General features: G+C 39.7%; 1 protein-coding gene across 5 annotated transcripts in view; it reads left to right on the forward strand.

The window, feature by feature from the left end:
- The window catches only part of PRKG1 (protein kinase cGMP-dependent 1), a 1,269,228-nt gene extending 1,257,158 nt beyond the window's left edge, over nucleotides 1-12,070 (forward strand). For all 5 annotated transcript variants that reach the window (XM_058698343.1, XM_058698342.1, XM_058698344.1 and 2 more), the window contains 4 exons: nucleotides 4,426-4,548; nucleotides 4,631-4,693; nucleotides 5,998-6,064; nucleotides 7,676-12,070. In XM_058698343.1, coding sequence (XP_058554326.1) covers nucleotides 4,426-4,548; nucleotides 4,631-4,693; nucleotides 5,998-6,064; nucleotides 7,676-7,774 — 352 coding nt within the window. In that variant the 3' untranslated portion in view covers nucleotides 7,775-12,070. The remainder of the gene's footprint in view (nucleotides 1-4,425; nucleotides 4,549-4,630; nucleotides 4,694-5,997; nucleotides 6,065-7,675) is intronic.
- The last annotated feature ends 3,393 nt before the right edge of the window (nucleotides 12,071-15,463 follow it).

Consider the following 15,463-nt stretch of genomic DNA (forward strand, 5'->3'; position numbering starts at 1 on the left):
ATACACCACCAAGCAAGTTTATGATTCAGATTTGAAGGAGCAATAAAGAGTTTACCAGAAAATCAAAAAAAAAAAAAAAATGGTTAAGGGGAATTCTTTAATAACCAGAAGAAAATAGTGAAAAAAAACTTCATTAATAAAAGTAAACATACAGTAAAGGGACTAGAGCAATGACTTATAAGGCTAGTATGAAGGTTAAAAGACAAAGTAGTAAAATCAACTACTTGATTTTTATTAATATTAAGGCATTAATATTTATTATAATTTTATATTATATAAATATAAATATAAAAAATATATTAATGTATAAATTTATATAATTATAATATATAATTATATAAATATATTTTTATTTTATAGATAATATATATTTTATATATTATTAATATTAAGGCAACTCATAAAATAAAAAGCTGTAAAATATGACAGTATATACACAAAGTGGTGGGGGAGGGTAAAAATCAAGTTCTTTCAGAATGTGTTTAACTTAAGTAACCATCAACTTAATATAGACTACTATATACTTAGGATGTTGTTATATATGAACCTCATGGTAACCACAAACTAAAATGTATAAAAGATACACATAAAATAAAGACAAAACCGTATGCTGCTTACAAGAGGCAAACTTTAAAGACACATGCAGACTGAAAGTGGGGCGGGGTGGGGGGGGAAGATATCACATGCAAAAGGAAGCCAAAAAAACAAACAAGACAAAACAAGCTTCAGTAAGAATACTTATGTCTGACAAAATAGACCAAAAAAGACTGTAACAAAGACAAAGAAGAGTGTTACATAGAGGTAAAGGAATCAATCCAACAAGAGGATTTAACAGTTGTAAATACCGACCCACCAACATGGGAGCACCTAAGTACATTAAGCAAGTATGAACATAAAGGGAAAATTGACAGTAAGACAACATAGCAGGGGACATTAACACCCCACTTGTGTCAATGGACCTGTCATCCAGGCAGAAAGTCAGTAAGGAAACAGTGTCTTTGAAAGCCACATTAGACTAGATGGGCATAACAGACAGATATGGCCCATTCCATCCAACAGTAGCAGAATACACATTCTTTTCAGAATGAAAAGAAGCAAGTGAAACAGTCCCCAGGATAGAGCACAATTTAGGCTACAAGTCTCAATACATTTAAGATTGAAATCATATCAAGCATGTTTTCCAACCACAATGATATGAAACTACAAATCAGTCACAAAAAAGAAAAAAAAACCAAAAACATAAAGAGGCTGAACAACGTGCTACCAAACGACCAATTTGTCAACGAACAAATCAAAGAGGGAATATTTAAAAATACACAGATACCAGCAGCAACAACAAACATGGAGACAATGTAAACACAACCATCCAAAATCTTTGGGAAGCAGCAAAAGCAGTTCTAAGAAGGAAATTTGTAGTAGCAGAGGCTTACCTCAAACAGTAAAGAAGTTACAAAAATAACAGACAAAGACAAAGAAGAGAGGAAATAATAAAAATCAGAGAGGAAATAAATGAGAGACCAAAAAAAAAAAAATACAAAGGATCAATGAAAGTGAGTATTGTTTTCTTAAAAGAGAAACAATATTGAGAAGACTATATAGCAAGACTCATGAAGGAAAAAAGAGAATCCAAATAATATCAGAAGTGAAAGCAACAACCAACAGTACCAAAATGCAAAGGTTATTAGAGAAGGAATACTATAAAAATTATGTGCCACCAAAGTGGACAATCTAAAAGAAATGGATAAATTTCTAGAAATACACAATCGTTCAAAACAAAATCAGGAAGAAATAGCAAATCTGAACAAACCTATTACTAGTAACAAAATTGTTTTGTTTTTTTGTTTTTTTTTTTTTTAATTTTTTTTTTCAATGTTTTTTATTTATTTTTGGGACAGAGAGACACAGAGCATGAACGGGGGAGGGGCAGAGAGAGAGGGAGACACAGAATTGGAAACAGGCTCCAGGCTCCGAGCTGTCAGCACAGAGCCCGACGCGGGGCTCGAACTCACAGACGCGAGATCGTGACCTGGCTGAAGTCGGCCGCTTAACCGACTGCGCCACCCAGGCGCCCCAACAAAATTGTTTTAAAAACAAACCTATAACTAGTAATCAAGAAAACCCCAATAAACAAAAGCTGAGGAAAAGAGGGCTTCACAGGTGAATCCTACCCAACATTTAAGGAAGAACTGATAGCTAGTCTCCCCAAACTATTACTAATAAAAAGAAACCTTCATTTTATAAGACCAGTATTACACTGATACCAAAACCAAAGACACTACCAAAAAAGAGAACTGCAGGTCAATATACTTGAAGAACCTGGATTTAAAAATTCTCCACAAAATATCAGCAAACCACATTCAATAATACGTTAAAAGGATCACTCAGCACGATTAGGTGGGATTTATTCTGGGGATACAAGGGTGGTTCAGTATTCTCAAATCAATCAACATCATAGACCACATTGACAAGAAAAAGGGTAAAGCCCATATGATCATCTTAACAGATGCATAAAAAGGTTTTGACAGAATTCAGCATCTGTATATAATACCCTCAACAAAGCGGGTTTAGAAAGAACATACCTTAACATATTAGAGTCCGTATATGAAAAAACCCCAACTAACATCATACTCAATGGTGAGAAACTGAGAGATCCAGAAACAATACAAGAATTTCCACTATCACCACTGTTATTCAACATAGTACTGGAAGTCATAGCTGAAGCAGTCAGACAAGAAAAGGAAATAAAAGGCATCCAACGTGGTAAGAATTTAAACTGTCACTGTTTGCAGATGGCACAGTACTACACGTAGAAAACCCTAAAAACGCCATCAAAAAACCGTTAGAAATAATAAGTGAATTCAGTAACGTTGGAAGACAAAAAATTAATACACAGCAATCTGTTGTCTTTCTATTCACTAATAACAAAGCAGAAGGAGAATTTAAGAAAGCAATTCTATTTACATTGCACCAAAAAATAAAATAAAGTTACTGAAGATAAACTTAACCAAGGAGGTGAAAGACCTGTTCTCCAAAAACTATTAAATTTTGATGAAAGAAATTGGGAGCAAATGGAAACATGGTCTGTGCTCCTGGATTGTAAGAATTCGTATTGTTAAAATGTCCATACTACCCAAATCACTCTGCAGATTCAGTGCGATCCCTATCAAAATTCCAATAGCATTATTCACAGAACTAGGACCAATAATACTAAAATCCGTATGAAACCACCAAAGACCCTGAATAGCAGAAGCAATCCTAAGAAAGAAGAACGAAGCACAAAAGTAGACACACAGACCATGGGAGCCGAACAGAGAGCCCAGAAGTAAACATTTGCTTATGTGGTCAATTACTCTCCAACAGAGGAAGAATAAGTAATGCTAGGGGGAAATGGACGGCTAGATGTCGTGAAAAAGCTAAAGGATGTGGAAGAGATCATGGCAGGTGACTCTTTTAAGTTTAAACTCAAGGGGTGCCTGGCTGGCTCAGTCTGTGGAGCATACGACTCTTGATTTCTGGGTTGTGAGTTTGAGCCCCACAGTGGGTGTAGAGATTACTTTTAAAAAAAATACAATCAAGTTTAAATTCAAGTAGTAGACTAAATCGTCGCATTATGTTGGTTGACAGAGGTGATGGGATCAGTTCCATCCCGTAGGTTGATCGGAGTAGACCTTTTTTGGGAAAGGGGCATAACCCTTTGGCCAGGTAAATATGGGAAGAACCTTCCAGGCGAAACAAACCGCATTCTGAGGTGCGAAGATGCTTGGTATTTCAGAGAGCAGACATGGCGTCCTGATCCCAGCGAGTGAGGGTGGTGTTAGCAGGAGATGGAGTCCTATTACTGGCATCCTTGTAGCCGTCTAGTGATTTTGGACTTCATGTTGAGTATAATCCGTGAGTATAATTTCCTGACAGGTGCAGGAAAAGGGCTAGAAAGTGGAAGCCACATCTTGAATGGCCAAGGACAGCAAGACTAACAAGACATGAGAGGAATGGCAGATAAACTTGACCCATATATGGTTTGGCGGGGGGTGGCTGTTTGTATTTTTAATGTTTATTTATTTTTGAGAAAGAGTGCACGAGCGAGTGGAGGAGGGGCAGACAGAGAGGGAGACACAGAATCCAAAGCAGGCTCCAGGCTCCGAGCTGTCAGCACAGAGCCCAAGGTGGGGGGGTTAAAGCCGCAAGATCATGGCCTGAGCCAAAGCGGGACACTTAACCCACTGAGCCATCCAGGCACCCCCGTATATGGTTTTGCTACATGATTTACTCACAAAGGTTTCCACATGGTTTTGCTATTAATCCAGCATCGTTCCGTGTTACCACGACTAATATATGTCCCCAAATAAGACTGGTGGAGTTATAACAGTTTAGGATTTCTTATTTAGAAAATACAAGTGATTCTCTTTTCACCTCTCACCTTTGCAGCCCGCCATTCTCAGGCCCAGACCCTATGAAAACCTATAACATCATACTGAGGGGGATTGACATGATAGAATTTCCAAAGAAGATTGTCAAAAATGCTGCTAACTTAATTAAAAAACTATGCAGGTAAGCGTTTGGCCACGTGACGTTTGAAAGGATCATGATGGGAACATGATTGGATCCCTTACAGTTGTTGTTTTCTTTCCAGGGATAACCCATCAGAAAGACTAGGGAATTTGAAAAATGGCGTCAAAGACATTCAAAAGCACAAGTAAGTGTTCTTCCCCTGACCTTTCTGTGGGAGGGTCCAGAAAGCCCCTCCCCGGGCTGTTCTTTTTAAGCTACTGGCTGTGTGACTGACACAGTTAGCCCATGGGAACACTGGAGGGGACGTTCAGACCAGTTAGCCTTTGGGGACAGCACAGCCACACGCGACCCTGTGCCATACTAAGTGACCGATTCACTGAATTCAGTTTCTCCCAGCTCACGCTAACGAGCATTGCTCCTCTCTGGCACCAAGAGGAAATGTGAACAAGATTGATCGATTGAATTCTAGGTGGATTCTAGAATTCTATTCTCTACCAGAATATCAAAAACACAAGTCCTCCACCATATCATGCCTCATTTCCTAGACTAAAACTGGAATATATTTTTCCACCCGCTTCCCAATTAGATGATAAAACAAAGTACTGAGTACAGCGTTGTTTCTAAGTGATGGAAGCATCTTAAATATCAAACCTTACCTAGTTAATTGGATATCTGAGTGCTAATCTAAGACCCAATTGTTGTTTTTTATTAGTCTGTCTGTGTAACACCCACAGGAAATGCACATCTGTGCAAAAAGAACTTACTTACCAAAGTATCTATAAATACCTAAAACACCTGCTAAGAATTTGGTGTAAGCATTTGTTACTGCTGGAAACTTTTAAAAACAAAACAGAAACAAAAAACTTAGTGTTATCTGCTCATTTTCACAGAAAATCTGAACACAAATACCTTCATTTTTTTAACAATTAACTAAAAATGACATTTTACTAGAAATTATTATGACCCTAGTATTGCATATTCAATGCTTTCATCTACGAACACAAAAACAGTACCAAGTCAGAGTTAGACCTGACTAATATAGTGATGTGAAAAGGTTAATTAGGCTGCCCAAGGAATCAGTGCAAAGCTGGAAAAATAATTTTCTGTCCTGACTTTCATGCCCTGATTCCATTGCCTTAAAATAAGATGTCCAAGTAGATCATGGGCTAAGTATATCATGACACTTATTAAGTTATAATGATAGTACAGGAACAAGGTCATACAGACACTGTGACGAAATTGCCAGGGGGACAAAGGAGTTATTTGTAACCGATGTTCAATATTTCAACAATTAGATTTTTAAAATATGCATTGTGTAAAACAACTGTAAAAGTTTTCAATGACACAGGATACATTTATGTCACGTTGAAAATGTTCGCCTTTCTGCTTTCCATCCGGTATGGATATTTCCACATCAAATATGTTGCAACGGGGTTTCAGCTAAAGTAAAATCCTTTAACCAGCTCCTTTTTCTCTTCCCTTTCCTAGATGGTTTGAGGGCTTTAACTGGGAAGGCTTAAGAAAAGGCACCTTGACACCTCCTATAATACCAAGTGTAAGTAGACTTCCCAGCGAACACTTGTGTGACAAGGTTTTATCCTGTGATCAGATTAAATAAATTATAGAAGCACCACATTAGAATAGTATCTAAACTGCAACCTTAAAAAGAGGCCAGTTAGGAGATGGTTATTGTATGTGCATTCTATCATTACCTGTTTATTCGTTCTAATTTATCCTTTTATCGGGCTCTAAAAGAAAAGGATTCTCGTTCCTTAACTGTCTTTTCTGAACATATCGGGTTTTTTGTGAAATAGCAGCCCAGTGAGGGTGACTCAGTGTTTGGACTGTATTAACTTGAAATAGATTTCAGTTGATTGCATTTTTACGTATTTCTGCTTAATGCTGCATCTTTACGAAAAGGCACAGACCGCTTTCTGGTCCTGAGCCTTTCAGGTATATGCTTCCTTCCCCTGGGACTAACTCAAGCCTGCTCTTTATTCAGAAGCATTTTCCCTACTTCTGAGATTTATTTCTGTGTCAGTGCTTATGCCTATTCGCAAACAAAAACCCCGTTACCGTGGCTCACATAGCAGATTCTAACTGCGTTCTTCAAGTTTTGTTTTTAGAACAAGAGTAGAGAGTAAGCCTGAATTATACTTGCCTACATCTACCAGAGGTTTCCTTTTATGGATATACCCATATATATATATATATTAGTGTATAAGAGGTTCTAAATATTATAGAATATGAGGGAAACTAAAGGATGGATTTTTTACTGCTTTTACTGATGCTCTACAGTTTGGACTTTGCCCAAGAAATTTGCAAGAGTTCTGACCGAGGTCAGAAATGGCTTTTATTCTACTTGAAATAAACACACACAAGACTTAAGATGTCTACAGGGCTCTACCCAGCCTGATTTCTGCCTGCTTCTCCTATTTCTCAGTCCAGTCCTATCCTCTCTTACACAGCAGCCACATTGGCCCCTTTGGATCACTTCACAGCATGAAGCACTCTCTCTCACCTCGGGACCTTTGCACGTGCTACATCCTCTTTTTTGAACTCACCAATTCTTAGTTTTGAAATAATATTTTTTCGGGGCGCCTGGGTGGCTCAGTCGGTTAAGCGTCTGACTTCAGCTCAGGTCACGATCTCGCGGTCCGTGAGTTCGAGCCCCCCATCGGGCTCTGGTATGATGGCTCAGAGCCTGGAGCCTGCTTCCGATTCTGTGTCTCCCTCTCTCTCTGCTCCTCCCCGGTTCATGCTCTGTCTCTCTCTGTCTCAAAAATAAATAAACATTAAAAAAAAAAAAAGAAATATTTTTTCAAAGAGGCTTTCCATCATCACTCATACTCTCAAGTCTTTTTTCTTCCTAACACTAAGCAAAACCTTATAGTCATCTACAGATTTTTGTGATTATTTGTTTTTAGTCCTACAAGGTACTCCCTGCCAGGGTAGGGCAAGAGCAATGTCTTTTTTTATTCACTGCCCTTAGCCCCAGTAAAAAGCACAAAGCCTGCCACCTGGTAGCCATTCAAACAACAGTCACTGATCAGGGAATGAATAAAGAATGCTTTTTAAAAATCTAGTTTGGGATTTTACTAAAAAAAAAAAAAAACAACCAAAAATCAAGAAATCCCTTCTCGGTCACCCCCTCTCTCATTTGTAGGTTGCATCACCCACAGACACAAGCAATTTTGACAGTTTCCCTGAGGACAGTGATGAACCACCACCTGATGACAACTCGGGCTGGGACATAGACTTCTAATGTATTTCTCTTACCTGCTTCTGCCTTGCTGAAGTCAGCTTTCTCTGAGACACGGCTGACAGCAAACCTGAGGGACGGAGAGAAGATCAGTGCTCGGGGTCACCATGATGCCTTTGATCGATGCTGCTCCAGTAACTACAGTGGCATTAGGACTTCTTGCTTAGACGACAGTAGTGCTCTTTACATGTTTTCTGTTTGATCCTAACAATAGCAGTTGACATGGTGGTCCTGAAGCAAAGCCCTTCGCCAGTAAAGAGAGGTTTCCTGTCGTTGCAATGATCTTGCTTTGCTCTGACTGTAATTTGAAAGACTGTAAGAAATACTTCAACCTAGAAAAAGAGTCCATACCTGGCTAGCATGGCCAAGATCAAAAAATAATGTATGGGGTCCGATCGGTTGCCGTGGTACCAAAACGGGGCTCTTCCTTTCCTTCAAGGGAGGCCGTGGGATCTATGAGCGCAAGCCGGTGTCTATACCATACGGAAGAGGGCCACACGTCTATGGGTCACGGCGTTCATGTCAAACCAGTGCTAGAAGTTTCCTGATTTTGTTTCCCAACAGTGCTGATGACGAGGCTGAATGTTACCTTTCCTTTCTGACAGATTTTAAAAATTGATACAATCAAAGCACAACTGCTATGAAGCCTCCCGGCGGGTATATATGCGTTTTCACGGAGGATTGAAAAAAAAAAAAACAAAAAAACCTGCATGACATTTGTTTGTTTCTTTTCTTGATAAATTGGCATGACAGAGTGGAAAAAAAAAAAAAGCAATTCACAAACCATTTCATATCGTTTAAAATATCGTGCTTCAAGATGGTCCTGGAAATCAGTGACTAGCAGCCAATTGATTTTTCTTTATTACCTAACATACTCTCAGACTGAGGCTTAAAATAGTCCCTTTTATAAAAATCAACCCTTGGGGTGGGGACGGGGTGGGGTGGAGAGGGATGAAGATCCGTCCAAAAATAAACTATATAGGTGCTATGTATATCTTTCATCTGTAAATGTCCGTGTCTGAGCAGACAACACAAATTCTAATCATCACCTGTGTAGCCAGAGACTCAAGCATTTTCACTACATTTACCAATGAAACTCCCGTCAGATTTCACTTATACAACATAGTCTAGGGTTGAGGGGAAAGGTGATTAAAACCCATTCAACTGGCTTCTTGTCTTAGGCCTGAACCAAAAAGAAGAAGAAAGCACAAAATCATCAAGATTTACCCGATGAGGGACCTTCCTTATGCGAAGTCAGGGAACAGGACAGGACCCGGCCAGGTGTTGATTCCCTTTTTGTGAATGAGCCGATGTGAGTTCATGCATGTGTGAGAGTAGAGGAGAACACAGGACCCTGATTTCTTAAGCAAAAGTTTTCATTAAGTAGGATGCAAGTATTGCAATCCTGAAACATATCTGAAAATACCAGACTGATTTGCTTTTTCAGGAGGGGAGAAGAATCAGCAGTTTAAAGTGAATCCTCTGTTGGCAGGAGAGTTGACTACTATGAGCTGTTCTAAGTAGCAGAGACATTTGGAAGCTTTTCCTGGACAAGTAGCGTTAAACCTGCGTAGACAAACGCATAATCTTACAAACTGTCATCCTGATTTAGAGCTGGGTGTGAATTTGGTACATCAAATTGAAGTTTGCCTTGTTCCAGGAGAGAACTTTCTTTTTTTTAAAGTCAATCGAACATAGACGGTTCTGCAAAAAACATGTCCAAGTCGGTCATTGATTTTTTCATACTAAGACTACTTTAGAATAGGATATCAACACGTAATGATCTAAAAAAACATTTGGGGAATAAAAATTATAAGGGCATATTAAACATAATCAGAGTAACGTTAAACTTCCAAATTAAAACTTTGACCCCCAAGATGTTACGGTTACTCTTGTGTTTTTCTGGCCTTTGCAAACAATTGCTTAAGATCAATTTATTCCCCAAGATATCCACTTTCTTCTACAGATTTCAGAATATAAAATGTACCAAGCTAAAATCCAGCTGTGAGTGCTATTTCAGAATTTTTATATTGCTTTTAACTGGGCTCGTAAAAGTACATAATTTCAATATCATGGTCATTGTTCAGTGAGTTTTGTTAAAAGAGTGCTTTAGGCATGCTAACGATTTGCTAGATACTAAGTTTATCTCGTCCTTATTTAAGAGAATCTGTTCCAGCAGTTTTTCAAATGCCCCAGTAACCCCAGAGGTTAGCCCTTACCGTGGATGTTGAAACTATGGTTCAAGTCTAAGACAACAACGTACGGGTTCTCTGAGGAATGAAGAGAACGTTCAGCTCAATGGAACTGTCGGCCGTCTCTCCCACCAGTCGCTCTGTCTTCGTTCATTTCACCTGTGGCGCTGCATTAGGATGTCTAAAGCAATCACTAGCAAATAAAGGTGAACATCTTCCAAAAATTGCTAACAGTCATCTAATCTTAGGCATTGAAATGTAAGGATTTAAATCCTGTCCTAAGACACTAGGGCTAACATTCACGGTCAGCTCCGTAAAGCGCATCTCACTTCATTTCCGAATTTTTCATACCCCTCCATGTTCTTACGCTGGAGAACATCTGGCTAAGTTAGAATAGTGCCAACTCATGTGATCTGTTAACTGACTTTCTTGTTAATACTTTGAGTCTGGGAAATAAGGGCTTTCTGTGCATCCTGACGCACAGGAAAACTGAAAACTGCCAAAGGAAAGGGACATCCCGATATTTGAGATACACTGAATACGTTAGCGAAAATGATTTCTGGAAATTTCCTATCAATGATTTTCATGTTTGTACCTTCTTTGTTACATATGAATCAGATCCATGTGGCATTGAAAACAAATTTATTTTGATGATATTCTTTACAAGTCACGTTTCTTAAAATTATGGGATTTGCATGTGAATCACACATGTGTAACACATGAATTCAACTATTGAATTTTTCCGGTTTCATTTCTAAAGGACTGAGCTAATGGCGAGCTTAGAGAAGTCAGCTACCACACTGAAAATAAGGAAGTTAGAACGGATTCATACAGTAGAGGTGATCTGTGCATTATCCATAACGATGTTTTCTTTCACAATAGGACCACAGACAAATATTTATGTAAATAGATATTTTTGTGTGATATTTTGTGGTACATATACCTTTTTTTAGTGTTTCACAGCATTATTATTTCATCTTCTTTGTACTGAATAATGTTTTTAGGTCTAAGTAGACTTGAATTAATGTCATAATTGTCAGTATTATTGAAAATTACGTCCACTGTATGGTTTCATCTGTTCCATAGTTTAGGACATGACCTGGCTATCTGGCATTGTTGCAAGTGCCTTAAATTCCTGGCATCCTATTAAAAAACAAATTTGGTGTTATGCTGCATGAGAGAGACAAATCCACCTCAAAATGTTGTCCTTTCTTAGCTTGCTGCGTTTTACAGTTCTTTCTGCTAACAATTTCTAAGCCTTTATTATATAATATTGATGAATTACAGAAATGATGAAGTTGTTCTCTAATTTCTGTTACATGTACCAGAGCTGTGTATCTGTTACTGAGATACAGCGTCATTTCTGTGAAATGTATAAATGTATGTGCAGGTCAAATTAATCTATGACATACTATCAGTCTGTACACAGGTATTCCTGTTTTGCTAAGCTGTGCAGATCCAGTTAAAAAAAAAACAATTAGTGCAGTCAAGTTCTAATGCCTCATTTTATAGACTCCATTCGTAACGACCCAACTCAAAAGAAGATTCAGCAAGTGACACGTCGTTATGAAACCAATGAGGAAAACGTACCTTAGCGCACTCCTCAACAAAACAGGATGCTTTCTGAGTTCTTGTATATGCAAATCACGTAGGAGGCAAGTTTGCAACAGACCTGGGAAGATAAACATTGGAAGCGTGTTGTTAGCCCTCCTCCTTATCTGCCCCTGAATTTACAGAACTCTGGGACCCTGACAATGACTCAGAGGTTTGGGCTTTCCGAGGAAAGGGACATTTCTTTAGGCATCATCTGTCCACTTTATTTCATCGTACGATGTTTTTACAATTGGTTCTTTTGTATTCTCACAGCTATGGTTATTTGATTGTCCTCTTACAACTTGTTCCACATGAAAGAGTCCTTTGTTAGTCAGAATGCAACCACTGTCATCAAATGGTCAGTGACCACTTGCACTCTTTTGGTGTAGATTAAAAACTTTTTCATAAAATTCACCTGCTTTGATTTGCTCTGTATTTTTCCTGCAGCTGTAGTTGCTGAGTGCCTGTTGTATACTTTATAGAGTTGAAATAAAAAAAAATAATTACTTTTGAACTTCGTTGATGTTTCATTCCAGACAAGATTTCGAGAACACGGTTGATGAATCCTCCTGCAATGGAGATACGCCGCAGCGCTATTTTAGAATGTCACTAAAACAAGAGAAATGTTACTTAGGACCCAGGTGTCCTTCACACCGGCATGTATTATGATCTGATGGAAAGCTACGCTAGCAGAGCAGTTTAAAGAATTCAGTGGGGATAAGTCAGGTAAGTCAGGCCATCCAGTGTGAACAGAAAGGCAAATGCAGATACGCACACAAGCCCCAACCTCAGTGGTGTTCTGTGTGCCCCTACCCCTACCCCTCCCCCCCCACCACACTCTCCTTGTTTGGGCTACCCTTGGTCAAACTGTTAACTCGGCAAAACATCAGAAAGGTTAAGTCTTGTATAAGGCTGTGTGCTAAGACTTCTAGGAAAGGCAGCTTCGTGAATCTTTGTAGCCCATCCAGTCATGTCATTTCTTCTGCAAATAGAACTCAACCACGGTTTTCAGTATCCTTCCCTTATATTCTGTGATTTTCATAACCTTGATCTAAGAGCGGTCGTCTTTGATCCTGGGAAGTTTTGTTTGGTTTTGTTTTGTTTTCCTTTGGTGTTAATTACAGTTTTTGGAGAGGCATGCAGATCAATACTCGTGATGATGCGCTGAAGCATGTGAGGATGTTGCATTCACACCACTGTCACATCTTGCACAAGTTAACTGCAATTGAAGTAAATCACACAATTACCTATGACAGCAGGAATCGATTATCCATTTGGCTCGAATGTATTGTTGATCACGCAGCTTGATTAAGGGTAGATGTGCAAGCAGAATGTCGAGTCTCAGTTATAGCCCTAAATGTGTAAGGCACATAACACAGAGCAACCTTTTTTTTTTCTGAGATCCCTAGAGTTTTTCTCCGTGTTCCATACTTCTCCTTTCCAACTCAGAAGCCTGATAAACTGAAAGAAAAAAAAAAAACAGTAATGTTTACCTATTCCACCTATGTTTTTTGACCAGGGTGAGTCTATGGGGCAAAAAAACAAACCATCCACGTGCCCATTGGCGAAGCCAGACGAATTAAGGCTCATGCAATAATAATAATAATAACACCACCAAATTAAAAGAAAAAAGAGAAAGCAAGGTCTCACTAAGAATCCTAAGGGTTGGCACAGATTTCATAGAAATTAATAGGCTCAAGACACATGTTCCAAGCCAGTGTTAACATCGATGTCGTGATATGTATCTGGGAAATACGGTGAAAATATTTCCAGCACCACCCATGGTTATTTTGACATAGCCCCAGAATCTATATTTTTAACAAGCACCTTAGCACATTTTGGTGAAAATATCTGAGGAAGAGAAAGAGGAAAAGAGGATTCGTGGAAAAGCATTTCAGGAATGATAACGTAAAAGACCAAAGAAAAAGTCCATAAGGAGTTATGGACATGTTTCCAGCCACCTGGCCAGGGGACCCCCGCACAGAGCACCCCAGGACGCTCCCGCCCGCACAGGTCTTGGTTCCAGTAGCCTGGCCAGGGCTCTCCCTGCACTGGACACCGTGGGACAACCGGCCTGTACCCAGCTCAGCGTCAGCTGTCTCGCCAAGGGCATATTTTGCTCAGAGAGCTCGGTGACCACACCAGCCCATGCCCATTTTAAAGTTAGCTGTCCTGCCAGGGCACCCCCTGCATGGAGCACCCAATGACCAACCAGCCTGTGCCCTGCCTCAGCTCTAGCAGCATCTTTGGGGCACCCTGTACATGGAGACTTCTAGAACACCCCAGTTTACATCCACTTCAGCTTCAGCTATCCTGCCAAGATGAACCCCTGTGTGTAGAGCCCCAGGTGCCTACAGCTTGCCCCTACTTTCGTTTCTGGTGTCCTGCCGGGGTACTTTCCGTGCAGAGCAATTCAGAGACCTCCCACTGCCACCTCAGCCCCGCCACCCCACACACAGAGCACCCCAGGACACCTTGGCTGGTGCCCGTGTCAGCTTCAGCTGTCCTGGCAGTGTGCCCTCAGTGCACTGAGCAGAGCCTGTGTCCTCATCAGCTTTAGCTACTCTGACAGGGTTCCCAACACATGGAAAGCCTCACGATCTCCAGCCCACGCCAGCCCCAGCTCCAGCCAGCCAGAAAAAGTCACCAAGCACACACAGTCTGTCTAGGGGACAGCCATACACAAGACCATACCCTCAGGCTAAAAAGTACCTGTTCTGCCTAATCCATAGGAACACACACAGGAAGTCAAGCAAGATGGGGACGCAGAGGAACATGCTCCAAAAGAAAGAACAAGAACAAAGCTCAGAAAAAGAAATGAGTGAAACAGAGATAAGCAATAGGCCTGATTTAAAAAAAATAAATAGGGGCACATGAGTGGCTCAGTCAGTTAAGCCTCCGACTTCAGCTCAGGTCACGATCTCATGGTCCGTGAGTTCGAGCCCCGCGTCGGGCTCTGGGCTGACGGCTCGGAGCCTGGAGCCTGCTTCCGATTCTGTGTCTCCCTCTCTCTCTGCCCCTCCCCCGTTCATGCTCTGTCTCTCTCTGTCTCAAAAATAAATAAACGTTAAAAAAAAATAAAAAATAAATAAAGTAATGATCATAAAGATACTCACTGGACTGGAGAGAAGAGTGGAAGAACTCAGTGAGGCCTTCAATAAATTGATAGAAAATATAAAAAATATCCAATCAGAGTTGAAGAACACAGTAAGCGACATAAATGTTAAAACACACACTAGAGGGAATCAACACATTAGCAGTTGCAGCAGACTGTATCAACAATCTGTAAGAAAGGACGAGAAAAAGCACCCAAGCGAAACAGCAAAAAGTGGTAAGAATTTTAAAAATGAGGATAGGTTAAAGGGCCTCTTGGACAATAGCAAGTGAACAAACATTCACATTATAGGGATCTCAGAAGAAGCAGCAAGAGAGAGAGAAAGGGGTAGAAAACTTCATAGGGGGAAAATGTCCTTCATCTAGGGAAGGAGATGAACATCCAGTCCAAGAATCACCAAGAGTTCCAAACACGGTAAACCAAGGAGGTCCACATCACAACATATAATAATTAAAACGTCAGTGGCTAAAGATAAAGAGGGAATTTTAAAAGCAGCAAGACGGAAATAAAAAGTTACCTACAAGTGAAAACCTCTAAGACTATGAACTAATTTTTCAGTAAAAACCCTGCAGGCCAGAAGGGAGTGGGTGATATATTCAAAATGCTGAAAACATAAAAACTTACAAATGAGAATACCCACCAAGGTTATTATTCAGATTTGAAGAAGAGGTGAAGAGTTTCCTAGATAAACACACATAAAGGAGTTTATCACCACTAAAAAGCATTATAAGAAATGTTAAAGGGACTTCTTTAAGTAGAAAAGAAATGGTCATAATTGGATATAAGGAAATT

The sequence above is a fragment of the Neofelis nebulosa genome, chromosome 13 (genome assembly GCF_028018385.1).
Source record: "Neofelis nebulosa isolate mNeoNeb1 chromosome 13, mNeoNeb1.pri, whole genome shotgun sequence".
Classification (NCBI taxonomy): Eukaryota; Metazoa; Chordata; class Mammalia; order Carnivora; family Felidae; genus Neofelis; species Neofelis nebulosa.